Source organism: Onychostruthus taczanowskii, unplaced genomic scaffold (assembly GCF_017590055.1).
Source record: "Onychostruthus taczanowskii isolate IOZ18803 unplaced genomic scaffold, ASM1759005v1 scaffold76, whole genome shotgun sequence".
NCBI classification, from domain to species: domain Eukaryota; kingdom Metazoa; phylum Chordata; class Aves; order Passeriformes; family Passeridae; genus Onychostruthus; species Onychostruthus taczanowskii.
This window is the reverse complement of record NW_024505450.1, coordinates 1,950,611-1,964,848: the sequence shown is the minus strand read 5'-3', so window position 1 is coordinate 1,964,848 and position 14,238 is coordinate 1,950,611. Positions and strand designations below refer to the sequence as shown.

The 14,238-nt window shown below is 37.5% G+C and overlaps 1 protein-coding gene across 1 annotated transcript in view; it reads left to right on the top strand.

Moving 5' to 3' along the window:
* SPON1 (spondin 1) overlaps positions 1-14,238 on the top strand; it is a 185,078-nt gene that overhangs the window by 53,729 nt on the left and 117,111 nt on the right. The window contains exons 4-6 of the mRNA XM_041423291.1: positions 1,373-1,446; positions 2,093-2,215; positions 6,657-6,805. Of these exons, the coding sequence (XP_041279225.1) occupies positions 1,373-1,446; positions 2,093-2,215; positions 6,657-6,805 (346 nt within the window). The remainder of the gene's footprint in view (positions 1-1,372; positions 1,447-2,092; positions 2,216-6,656; positions 6,806-14,238) is intronic.

The following is a 14,238-nucleotide window of genomic DNA, read 5'->3' as shown; positions in this document are numbered from 1 at the left end:
GTTTGAAGGCTGGGAATGTTAAAGACCATGCCACTGTCACAGGGTGGCCACTGGGCTCTTGTTCTTCCTAGCAGTAGCTCTGCTAGTTGTGTTTGTTTCTTTTTTTTGCCATTTATTTTTTCTTAGAAACCCTTAAAGAGATTCCTTCAGGAAGGATTAAGATTAATTTTGCACCCTTTTCAGGTTGATGTAGCTTTAAGATGTTTGCAAAACCCGGTTTTTCTCCCGGGTGCTTTGTAAGGTGAAAAGAAGGATTCCTTCCTCTCCTGCGCTGGCCTTGCATTTGGCAAAGAAAGGACAGCAAAACTGCATCTTATTTTTGATCATTTTATGGGTGGGATGTTGTCTAAGGAGGGTTACATGACTGCAACAACACATCTAAGCACATACAGTCTCACTTTTCCTCTCACTTTTTCATTCCTCGCCTGTCATGAGTAAGGAGTAGTTCTAGAAAGATTAAGGTAATTATTTGGCTAATAGTTAAGGAAGACAAGGAATTGGCCCTTGCTGTTTAGAGTGTTAAATACAAGTGATGGTACAAAATGTTGCTGGAAGAATGTGTACTTGTGCTGGTAAACAAGGAAGAGTGCCAGCTCCCAAAGTGTGCTGTCCTCAGGAGGCTCTCTGTCCATAGATTGGATTTGAATTGAACCAAAATCTGTTTTTCTTATGGAAAGAAGAGAAAGTTTGCATGTGAATTAAATTGATATAGTTAGAAATGGGCAAAGAAGGTAGTTAAAGTTTATTTGGCACTAAATATATCCAGCCACCTCAACTGAGGAACTGAGGCACCGAGGCTTAGTAATTTACATTTGTTTTGAACTATAAGCCTCAATAAAATATTCCAGATTTAATTAATTTTAAAGCAGCTTGTCTTTTGGAACCTGTGAATTGCTTTCCAAGACTTTACCTTATGCCAGCTTTTTTCCTAACTTCTGTTTTATGTGATATTTGCACTGAGTTGCTGTCATATATCAGAAGTACTTATCTCTTTAGAATGTCATGCAATTTCCTATGAACAGCTGCTCACTATAGCTGTGCTATTTTTTGACTGAAATTGAATACAACTTCAGTATTTTAATATAAGATTTGATTGAAATATTGAATGCTCAGTTTTCTGTCATGGATTTCAAGAGCACAGGTCCTCTTTATATGCCTATGACCACTTCTTTAGAGGTAAATATATTTCAGGTTTCTGTAAAATGTGATGAAATTAAAATGCGAGTTGAAATAAAAATATCTTATCTGTAATCCCATATTGTATTGTCAGTACAGGGAAGTATAACCATGTCTTAGCAGTCATTTATCACTCATTTTCTTTTTTCTTTGAGAAATAAACTTATTTCAAACTTTTTTTTTCTCCCCTTTGTAGAGCCAGTATTGTGCAGAAGCGCATAATTTATTTTCAAGATGAAGGCTCTCTCACCAAAAAAATTTGTGAACAAGGTAAGGTAAAGCAAAATATCTCTTTGACCTCCCCATTGTGTTTTGCATTTTTCTCTTAACAAATGGTCTCAAACTAAAATTTGGAGGTCTTGGATAGTTTGGAGTTCAGATTTAGGATCTTCCATTCAGTTATGTTCTTTATTATTACATATATTCCAGCTCAGAAAATTCTCCTTGCCTCCCCCTAAATGTGCTACTTGCAATTTTTTACCTGATCTTTGCGTGATACCCATGGGTTTCCAGGGCACTCTGCTGTTGAATCCTGGGCTAAACCTAAATGTTGCACTTGGTTATTGCATCCCACTGGAGAATTAATTTACTTTGTCTGTTCAGAAATTTCAATTTTGAGATCAGGTTTGTCCTTATCAGATAGAAACCAGAAACAAACCCCTTCTGAATCTGAAAATAACTGAAGTATTAATGCCTTCTAATTGAAAATTGTGGATTTAAGTAATTCCATCCACTTATAAATATGGTGCAGATATTTCAGGCTTGTCATTTAGACTAACAGCAAACTTTAAATTTTAAAATACAAACCCATATTTAACTCAGATTTATTTCCTGGAGTATTTATTACGGCAGCTTCACTGTCCTCACTGGTTTGGAGTTGTAGCCATTTTCAACGGGTGCTTTGATGCTTTTTCAGACTCAGCCTCGGAAGGTGTGACTGACAAACCAATTTTAGACTGTTGTGCCTGTGGCACCGCCAAGTACAGGCTGACTTTTTATGGAAACTGGTCAGAAAAAACACATCCCAAAGATTTTCCACGTGAGTATCACCCTTCTGCTTGTACCACACCGGGGCCCTGAGGAGGGCTGGAGCAGGCTGTGTGACACAGCATCACTTATTTACAGCTCAGCAGTGTAAATTATGGCGTATATGGAATCCTGCTGGCACTCAGCACTGAAAATCAATGGATCTTTCTGCACTGTACATTACCTGCACATTCTATTGATTTGCCTGACATTTTGAGCAAAGATGTGTGTGAGGTTGTATTTGCAAGATGTCTTTGTGGGGAGGAAGGTTCCCTTCTTTTTTTCTGATTGAAAGCTTAAAATGGTTTATAATGTAGAGGTAGGGAATGAGATTTTAAGAAAAAGTCAACAAAGGACAGGCAGCCCACTAATATTTTGATTGTTCAGCCATGCAAATCTACCTAGCTTGTTTTACTTCAAAGTATTTTGCATTATTTCAGTTAAGTTTGGTGAGTTTTGAATCTTGATACCCAAGGATATTAATTGTGTGTGTGTATGTATACAAAATATATATCTATAAAAATATATCATTATATACTATTATAGAAATATATTAATTCTATCTATCTATCTGTCTGTCTATCTATCTATCTATCTATCTATCTATCTATCTATCTATCTATCTATCCATCCATCCATGCATCTAAGAATACTCTGTCTTCTTTGTCTTTGTTGGTTGAATACCCAGATAAAAAAACACCTTTTGAACTTGGCCTCTCTGGGCTTTTAAGTGTCTGAACTACAGTATCAGTATTTTTCTTGCAAGTTTGCTTGCTGCAGTTACCCAAGTATCTGCAAAAAGCTGAAGTTACAAAATTGTGTGTTATGCATGTGGTCTTGCATTACTGACTCCACACTCTGTGGGAAAAAAAGACCAGGAAAGTGTTTAAGAAAATGAGCAATATTTACAGGTCTTTACACTCTGTTATGTTTTCTATGGCTGATCTTTATTACAAAGGCTTTTTATGTTGATTGAAAAATAGTACTATTATTGCCACAGCATCAGAATATCCTCATATAACTCAAATATGGTTTGTATCAGCTCAAATTTTAAAAGCCTAAGCAATGTTGCTTGTGTTGAGCTTGAAGCACAGCATTGTTCAAATCCTATTGGTCAGCATAACATGGGGGAGATAAAATAAGCAGAGCCAGTAATTGCAGGAATGCTCTTTTAGGCTATTGGATGATTTAAATAAGTGCTGAGTGTGAACTTTATGTGCACTGTTTGCATGGATTCAGCTGGTGGTTAGAAATAGGCCATGAGAAAAGGACTGAAAGCTAAGAAGCTACTGTGGCTTTTTCTTTTTCTTTTTCTTTTTCTTTTTTTCTTTTTCTTTTCCTTTTTCTTTTTTTCCTTTTCCCTTTCCTTTTTTTCCATTTTTTTTCCTTCCAAGTTGGTGAACTCATGAAAGGTATGGCTGCATGATGGAAAATAAGCAAGTTGCAATAGTTTGCCTGCTATCTCTCCCCAGTTACAAAGTGATGAATTAAATCAATATTTTACTTAAACTGGAAAAGTGAAAAAATAACCATTTGGTACTTACACAATTAATCACAGCAATAACAGATAAAAAGATTAAAATTTCTGAAAGTTGAAGAAAAGACCTCATCCAAATATAGTGGTATAAAAAAGGAAATCTAGTCATTGGCATTATTCTTAAATATCTTGTGTGGTAATTAAAATAAAATGATATTCATTGTAGACTGTGGCAAATCACTAATTATTTGCCAAGCCACCACACAAAAAATTTTGCTCTATTCTTGTACCACCAGTAAGGTCGGAATAGAAAGCAGACAATAAACTTTGTATTTCACAACTGTTCTTTCTCTTCCAATTTGCTTTAAAAAACCCTAAAGAGCATGCACTTTGTGCAAAGCATTTATTTTCTCTGGGTATCACCCATTTTTGATAACAGAAATCCATATGCTCACCATCATGGTATGGTATGGGCACATCTATGAGATGTGCCACAGGATAAATTCTCATGTTGTGATGTCACCTTGATTTTCCTGGAAAAAAAAAATACACATGTAAGTGTATTGAGAAATTGAGGAACTACTCAGAACTACAAGAATGAAGTGAAACAACAGCACTGGAAAGCTGTCAGCTTTCTGCTTGCTGTCTTAAGACCTGGAGAGTGTCATTGGATGCAGAACAGCTCTGACCTCATGCTGCTCAGATTGTGTCATGCAGAGGAGATTTTTGATGGTGAGAAGAGAAAGCTTAGGAAATATCAAGTTTTCTCCTTCTTCTCACAAGAAATGGACAGTTTGAGGTGAGGAATTAAACATTTGCAAATGTAGCAGAGTTTGGTGACAAGTTTTGGGTGGGTTTGGTAGGACTTTGAGCAGCTCATTGGGCAGGTGGGTGGGTTAGGGTTTCTCAGGAGCTTTCTCTGCAGAGTCAGGGTCTTTGCTGTTGGGTGGAACAGGCTGTGCCATCATTGCACAGGCATCAGGTGTTCCTGTCCTGGTCAGGACAGGGAGGGAGAGAAGCTTTGGAACACAGGGAGCAATCCCTTCTCCTTTTGACCGAAGACTTCCAGGTGCTCAGGTTCCGCTCTGTAGTGACACATTTTTGTTCTGTAGGGACAATTCTCTTTCAAAAAACTTCAGTGTCACTGGCTGTGATGGCTGTGATGGCTGTAACAGAAGCTAGATGGAGTTAAGAGGAAAAAAGTGGATATTTATTGAAGGGTCTTCAAAGCCCACACCATGGCTCTAGATGGAAGCAAAAGAGGGCTTGGTCACAAGATCTTACATTTTTATAAGTTTTAGTCCATTGGCATATTGGAGCTAATTGTCCAATTCCAGCTGCAGCCCCTGCAGTCCCATCCTGCTTGTTTTTCTCTCTCCAGCCCACGCTGTTTGTGCTCTTGGGGCTGAGATTTGGATCATTTGTCCTTGGTGCCCAGCTGGAGCAGGAATTGTTTTGTCTCCCTGCTCTGTGCACAGAGCTCACCATCCCCTCATGTGAAGCCCAGACCCACAAACTGAAGCAGCACAGAATGTGAAAAATAGAAAAGCCAAACCTGAGGCATCAGCTGTGTTTCAGGGTGAGCTGCTGGTGCCTGGTGGGGCAGCCAGATACCTGTGCCAGGAGCAGATGATGGAGTTCCCATCACTGGTGCTGAGGGACAGCATCTCCCTGGGCTTTGGCACATGCCACTGTGGATTTAAGGAACAACTGCTAGATCTTAGATCAAAAAACCAGCTCCTGACATTGCAGTCTCTTTGGCTGTGGAGGAGAGAAGGTTTAGTTTTGGTTTTTTCCACACATCTTACTTATTCATTGTAGTTGATTCTGAAGACATCAGAACTGCTACATTCAGAGCTCTATAAGTGTATTTTGGTCCAGGTTTAGGACTAGGGAAGAAAGGAAGGCTCTGTTTGCTGCTCTGTTTGCCATCTCTCTCATCTATCTATTCTGCTTCCTACATTTTTCTGTCTTTTTTCCCCTGCTGTTGGTGTTCATTTTTTATTTCTAATCTATTTTCTACTCTCCCATGATTAGGTTCCTGCATCTGACTTTATACAATTCTCTGCACTGTCCTTTTCAATTTCATTGTGCCACCTCTCACATCTTAAATTTGCATTCCTTTTATTTACTTCATTATTCATTTTTCATTCATTTATTCAGTTTGCAGCTGTTTTTACTGCTGCTCTCTACCTTTTGCATTGTGAAGAAAAACGTTAAATATTGTCTCACTCCATCATTCTGACTCCCTCCTCTCCTATAGTCTTTGTCTTGTTACCAGGCTGTCTGCTTATGTTAGCAGTTCATTTTCTCACCCTTTTCCTTTAAGCCCATATATCTGCAGAAGGTTACTTGACACTTAAGTGAATTCATTTCTATTTCCAGGTGTGTGGGACTTCTGTGACTCCTTATTTCTGCTCAATTCTCTTTTCAATTCCACCATACTTCCCTGACGTCTTTTTCTTTATACTTTTTTTTTTTTATTGTTCAACAAGACAAGAAACAAGAATGGGAATCCTTTTGCTTAGCTCTATTATGAGAAATCTGAGCAAGAAAACTCAGTGAATATAGAAGTGAATACAGAAAAATTTACTTTGTCACTGCCTTCAGTAAGGAAAAAACTTCCTTTTACAACTGAGTGTGACCACTGAAGTCTTCCCTCGCAGGCTTCCTTCTCAAAAATATTTGACATAGAAACTTGAAATTAAAGGTTGCTTAAACTTCCTGAAGTGAGATTTTTGGTGAGGAAAAACTATTCTGAGCCTATTTGTTTTGAGAGGCTACTTAAGCTCGATTTCTGTCAGTCACTGGCTTGTTCTCACTGCTCTGAAGATGCGTGTTGGTGTCGTGAGAGGTGGCAGCATGCAAAAATCTCAGCAATGGGGACTCCAAAACTTCATTAGAAGTCAGGAATTATTGTTTGAGGCTGTCTCAAGGGTTGTTTGATTTACTCTGTTTTGTTTTTCCTCCCGAAAAGGACGCACTAACCACTGGTCTGCCATCATTGGTAGCTCCCACTCCAAGAACTACATCCTGTGGGAGTATGGAGGATATGCCAGCGAAGGGGTCAAGCAAGTTGCAGAGCTGGGGTCCCCAGTGAAGATGGAAGAAGAAATTCGACAGCAGGTGGGTGCATTTTGGTGCATAATTCAAAACCAGGATCCTCCCTTGGCCTGTGAACAATTTGTCATTGGCAATGCCTGGGAATGTAATTTTGCTGATTAATTCTCAGTTCGGTGGAGAAGGAGTTCTCTGTGCCCTTCTTGATTCATTCTTACCCTGCCAAGGGTTTTTGTCTAGGAAAGGACAAGTAAGTCGCAGCATTCTGGACTTAGAAAATCTGTGTGCCATGTAAAGCAGAAATCAGAGGTGGCCAAGTGAAAATCACCTTTTCAGGCTTAGTTGTGAAGACACTTTTTTAAATGAAAACTTTGAAGACAGCAAGCGATACCCGTGCCTTACAATAGCGAATTATTATTTATCATTTAGATTCACTTTGCAGAGTGCTACATTTTGCTTCTTGATGAATCACCTCAATTTGTGTTATACAAATATCTAAAATGCTGTGTTTCCCTCTTCATCATTATTTATGTGGCACAAGCATTCTTTCCTTAATAATCCCTTTTACAAAGAAAATAATCTCTTAATGTTGAACACGTGCATGAAACCCTTTGTACTTTTCTTTACTTTTTCTACATTTGTGTGGATCTTTCCTGTATTTGACACTTCTGAAGATGAAGTCAGCAAAAATAAAAGCAGAGTTCAGGATGATATTAGGATTAATAATTCTCTCTTTTGGTAACTGCTGCATGTTAAAAACACAGTATTTTGAGACCTCCAGGGTAGGTTGTATACAGGGTTACACTGAGAGATACAAAAAAATTTCACTTATGTTTATATAAACAGCATAAAACAACCTCAAAGACTGTTTTGACAAAACTTGTATAGCAAAAGGCTTTGTGTGCTAAATTTAATTTGCTTTCTTGTGATGCTTAAGTGTATATAATCATGGTACAAGAACATCTGGTGTATTTGACAAGAAACTCCTAAAGCCAAGAAAAATAAAAGAAAACCAGCTTATAACTTAATATATAAAAAGGATAAAAAAGGAATATGAAGGGGAAAAAACAATCTCAATGTGGGGTGAAATGTGATCATGGATACATTACCTCTTTAAACCATAATAAACCTTGGTATACCTGCAAATAGAAAGTAGGCCTTGATCCTATGCAGAAAAGTGGCTGGGTTTTATCCCTGCAATAAAATATAAATCCAGATGGATTAAAATTGTAGCAGAATATTACATATACCACATGTAACTTATCATTTTTGCTGCTTACTTGGGAAATCAATATTTTCTTGTAGTAAATCCACGTGGAATGAAGAAAATAAGCAATTCTGTATTGAAGAAGATAATTTCTGTTGCAGTCTTGGTGAATGCTTTGTAAATAGGGGTTTGGCACTTTGATTTGGGACTACACAAAGACTGGGTCTTCTCCTGAAGCAGCAGGAGCAAGAGGAGGGTGTTGGGTGAGGAGCAAGCAGAGGTGCACTTGGGAAAGGTCACACTGAGGACTCGGAGAAGGACAGAGAATTTGAAGGGAATATGGAAAAAAAAAAAAAGAAAATCATTCCTCCGCTTTCCAAATCTGGTTTCTTTGTCATTATGTGCCATATATTTGCAAAGAGGGGATGTGTTTGTACACTGGATTCAAATCAGAGGAGATTGTGACTTTTAGTGTACCAGAAACAGGTAAATGGCTACAACTTCAGGGGCTGCTGAGATTGAACATGGAATTAGTGAACATCACAGTGAATTCCAGCATTGGGATGTCTGATTGGGCCAGCCCTGCTTCTCCTGGGTCAGTTTATCCAAGTAATCAGCTGGTATTCTACCTGGATCTTAACTAGAACAGTGCAGCATGTCATCAAATGCCACAACTTTTTCTTGAGTTTATTTGACTTTTTTTCTTTTTAGCATGTGCTTCAGCTGCACTAAAATTTTTGAGAGATTTTGAGGTAAAATTCTGCAACCAAAAGAGCAGAGCAATGCCAGGAGCTCATTTGCTGACATTTAAGTTAGACAGGTATTTTTCTCTTTTTTTAAATTGCATTTTGTTCTTTGCAATATCCCCACCTGCCTTGAAATTTCATAATGTTCCCTTCCCCACATGTTGCAATCTACCTCAGGATCTATTTGCTCCTTTTCCATTTCTTATTTTACCTTTCTTTCCACTCTCTGCTGTCCTACCAGCCTTGTGTTGATGGGAGGATGCAATTCATTAAAATCACTCTCCACGCAGCTTTGATGTTTTTGAAAACACAGGAAAGGCAATTTTTGTTTAATTCTGGTGCCTGGACACAGAGCTCCCTCACTGAAGCTGACGCACTTCTTCCAGGGCCACACTTGGATTTGGGAATTTGCTGTGTCTGCTGAGTTTTGTAGGCAGTTTCTTAGGTGAGCACATAGACGTATATTTTGTCTAATCAGAAAAACAGAAGCTTTCACAAGCACTAAAAGATTTGATCTGCAGCCTTAGAAGACACTTAAATTGATATGAAAACATAATACACAGACATTAAGCAGAAAAATCACAAATGTTTCTATAGTTATAAGTAAGAATATACCTTAAGTAAGTAAAACTGTTTTAGGTAAGGTAATAAAGAGTTTATAATGTAGGGGTGTGGTTGTATAGAATAAGATAAAAGCTTAGAAATTATAATAAAAACATATATATAGTTGTGAGACAGAATTCCATTAGATAAAAATAGCCACAGTACAGCAGAAGTAAGTAAAGGTAATAAGTTAGAAAAGCAAAATAAACCCTGTGGCAACTGTCTATTAGTTTAAAAAGTTATATATTGCCTTGTAACAAAAAAACTATGACCAAAAGCTTACTCCTTTAAAATCTCACAACCTCTAAAACGAATGTTATCTAAACAATAAATAATTCTTAACCCAAAAATATCCCATCCCTCATTTCTAGCAACAACAACGATAATATTTATGTAACCAGCAATTGTCACTGACATTACCCAAGGTTTTATTAAAGAAAAAAAATCGAATTATTTTTGGGGTTTATCACCAAAATTTACATTGTATAAAACAAGCAAACAAAAAAAAAAGGTCTTTCTTTCAAGGAGCTTTTTAAAAAGTGTCTTAATAATTATGTGTCATTAAATGAAAGATCCTCAAGCATGAACATTTTGCATTCTCTATTTACCAGCTTCAGACAGGAAAATCTAACGACATTCTTCTGTGGAAGAATACAGCACTGCCTTACAAAAAGGCCATAAAATGATAACTATTCATCTGAAATACTGAAATTACTTTTTAAAAAATCAATCAATCAAGATGAATCCAATGATGAATTTACTTTCATTTTTACTCTTTCTTTTTTAATTAAAAAAATCCAAATCAGGACTATTTTGTAAAGATAAATGTTTGCATGGATCCATAGCAATTACATATTTTTTTCTATAGAAATTTTTTGCTGTTTCAGGTTTCACCTCCAACTCACACACACAATTTAAATTATCCTGTGTCTAAAACTTTGCAAGCATCTTCCTGGAAAACAGAACTTGCTATTCTGAAAGGTATGGAGGCACACTCAGCTTTCATCTGATGATGCTGAAGACAATCTAAAAAGTCATCCCAAATGCAGAATGCTGCACCCTCAGCAGCTTTCCCCCTGCCTGGCACCTTGGGCTGCTCTGGTTTGTAAAAAGCCCTGTGACATTCACATTTTCTGAAAAATCCCTTCACCCAGGATTCTTCTCCTGGGAAGCTGAGAAGCCTCAGAGAAAAAGTAAAACAATTTTAACAATTTTATTTTACGTGCTTCTCCTGTGTTTTGCTCCTTTGGAATGTGTTTGGAGATTGTTTACCCACAGGTGATTGTTTCATTGGATTCTGCTGTGAGTTGTTTTCACTCTTTGGCCAATTGGGGCCGAGCTGTGTCAGACTCTGGAGAGAGTCACGAGTTTCATTATTATCTTTTTAGCCTTCTGTAAGTATCCTTTCTGTATTCTTTAGTATAGTATAGTTTAGTATTCTTTAATATAATATAGTATCATAAAATAATAAATTAGCCTTCTGAGAACATGGAGTCAGATTCATCACTCCTCCCTTCATCGGGGCACCCTGCAAATGCAACAGAGTCCGTGTGGGGTTTTTGCATGGATGGTCCTGGGCACTGTAAACTTGCTCTGCAGTTTGTTTATCTGGGAGAACTTCAAGGCACTAATCAGCCCTTTTGGTAAACTGTTCCTGGCAGCCTGGAAGGAAAGCCAGGGCATGTCAGAGTTTTGCTAAAACAATCTGTCAAGTGGTTGATGTGTACAATGGGATAATTCAAGCGTTGGACTTCAGGGGTTATAAATGAACAAACAAAGCTGGAAGAGGAATTATGTGAGGGGGAGAATGTGCACTGACCTCACATCCCTCTGAGATATATTCACACTTCCACTTTGTTTTGAGAAATTCTGGTTTCTCCCAAACCCTTTATTTGATAAACTGGCTGGTAGGAAATGAATGCAGAATTTGAAAGGAAATTCTGCATTCAAGTTGGGATTGCTCTGTTTAAACAAATGAACAAACAAACAAGATGGTTAAAGCATGAATCAGAAGGAGTAAAGTGTAATTCTAAATCTCATACCCTAGGATGATGAATAAAGGACTAAAATAGAAACATTGTTTTAAATATCTCACCTTAAGAGAAATAATTTAGTTTTGCCTAATTATTTCTGAATAAATACTCAGTCATTTTGCCACCAGTTCTTTTTTAAACCCAGAAAAGTAATATTCTGCAGCTTGCATCTTTTTCCAGAAAATGCAGTGTGCATTCTCTGCTCCCTGTGGACCCACAGGTGACATTCTTGCAGGTTGAGTTTAATGCCCTCTGAAATGTCAGTCAGTGGAATGACTTTTTAGATTGTCTTCAGCATCATCAGATGAAAGCTGAGTGTGCCTCCATACCTTTCAGAATAGCAAGTTCTGTTTTCCAGGAAGATGCTTGCAAAGTTTTAGACACAGGATAATTTAAATTGTGTGTGTGAGTTGGAGGTGAAACCTGAAACAGCAAAAAATTTCTATAGAAAAGAAAAATGCAATTGTTACGACTCCATGCAAACATTTATCTTTACAAAATAGTCCTGATTTGGATTTTTTTAATTAAAAAAGAAAGAGTAAAAATGAAAGTAAATTCATCATTGGATTCATCTTGATTGATTGATTTTTTAAAAAGTAATTTCAGTATTTCAGATGAATAGTTATCATTTTATGGCCTTTTTGTAAGGCAGTGCTGTATTCTTCCACAGAAGAATGAGGTCGTTAGATTTTCCTGTCTGAAGGTGGTAAATCACCTGAATTACAAAGAGGAACCTGCAGGATATTGATCACTTTTTTATTATAGCACTGGGCAAATTATTGTGTTTACTGAAACAAGCTCAAAAGTTTATTTTTTGAATCAGCTGTTACTGTGTGCTTAGGGAGGTTAAAATCAGCCAGCCTGGGAGGTTCAACTCAGGTGATTTGTGCTTGACAGAAGAGCTGAAAATTCTCCGTGAACTCTTCACCTCAGAGACCAGGAAACCCCTGACAATCCCTGGCAATTAGGCTGGGAATTGCGCTGGGAAAACTGATTTTTGTAGAAATAGTTCAGTCTGTGTTTTGCTTAAAGGAACTAAATAATTAGTGACCACATGGGTGGCTTGGCCTTCCTTGGAGGAGGACACTGAGACAAGTGAAGAGGTTCAGATTATTTTGCCATGAACTGAAGTTAATATTCCTGCTGCTGTTGTTACTCAGAGGAGCCAGAAGGAATTGGCCACCTGGGATGTTTCACCTTTGCCTAATCAAACCTTCATCCCCACAGAGCCCCTTTCTCCTCAGTCCTCAGGGAGAACATTTTTGTTCCCACCCAGGTTTCAGAGGCACCTCCCTGTTGAAAAGACAGGAAAGTTCTTGTGGCCATAAATCCTGCCCTGAAAAGCACGGCTGCTGCTCTTCCAGAGCCCTTCAGGTTTCTGTGCAAAGCCCACAGAAATTGTCAGTGCTTTTGGACTTGGTGTAGCAGTGAAGTAGCAGAACTCTGTCCCAGCGTGCTTTCAACTTTAGTTACAGCCTGACAGCATGGTTTTAATGGGGCATTTATTCTAATTCTGGACAGATCAAGCTGCTTGGTTGTAAATTGGCTTCTAGGCTTCTGTTTGCTCAGTCAGACTCCTCTGCACTCTGTGCATGCACCTCTGCTGTGAATTATGATCCTTTTTAATGCCTTTTGAAAAGGCTAGATGGTAGATTTATCATGCTTTCCTTTTGGAAGATGTACCTTATATAATGATTCAAAATCTCTGGCATTTTGGTAATTAGAAATTTTGAAACTCTTGTATAGTGTGCTAAATTTCATAAAGTATTTCTGCCAGAAAGAAATAGTTGTCTACTTATGTCATAAAGAGAAGCTTTGTGTGCCAATAAATAACTCATACAATAGGATTCAGAACACCTCTTCCAAGGGGGCTTCCATCTTTTAATAAATTTCTGTTGGAAACTGTGATTAGAATGATTCAGTTGGTGCTGTTTTCTTAAAAAAAACAAAAACAAAAACAAAACAAAAAAAAAACCAACAACAAAAAATGTTAGTCCCAGCTCCATTCTTTTTTAGTATCTCATGATAATAAAGATGAAGTTCCTTAATAAGAAATGAATTGATGCTGCATTCTGTGCCACAAAACTTTTGCTAGTCTAAAAACCATTGAAGATAACGACTCTTTCAAAAAATTAGGTTCTGACAACCATTTTTAAGTGGTGTATTATTTTCTAGGCCAAAACATGAAAGATTCAACTAGCCCAGCCAATAAAAACTGAATAGAAAAATTTGTGTTTGAGCCCTCTGAATATGACATTTTGCTGCAGATAAACGCTCAGTCATTAGGGCACGGTCCTTGTGCCACAGTTGCTCCATGTGTGGTTCTTCTGTCTGTAGGGTTGCGAGAGCTGGCAGATGTTGAACACATTTTGGAAAAAATGTCTTTTAAAATATCTTTTTTATTATTGTGGTTATCTCCCTGGTTTGGAACACCAGGCAAAATATAATTTCGAACTTTTATTTAGCCTTTGGTCAAAACTTTAGCAAAATAGTGGCTTAGTTAATAGTGCCTTTTTGTCTTCATTTCTTCCTGCCTTCCCTCATCCCTTTCAGCTGAAGGCTTTCTTTCTGATAATAAAAAGGGAGAGATAATAATTGGCAACTAAAACTTTTTTTTTTTGCTTTAATTTTCTGTGCTTTTAACAACCATTGCTATTTGATTAATCAATAAGGCACCTTGATTTTTAAGGCACCTTGATTTTTAAAACTCTGCCTTCTGAGCTCTCATCTTGCTTAATGAATTCCGGAGGTTTCACACCTCTAACTTTTATGGGAGTCTTTGAGTTTTTGCCCTCTGAATAATTATCCAGTAATTGATATTGAATGATTTGCATAACCAAACAATGAGTTATGGTGTTAAGTTAGATCAACATTTAATTTCTCCTTCATTTTTTACCTCAATTTGCCTTG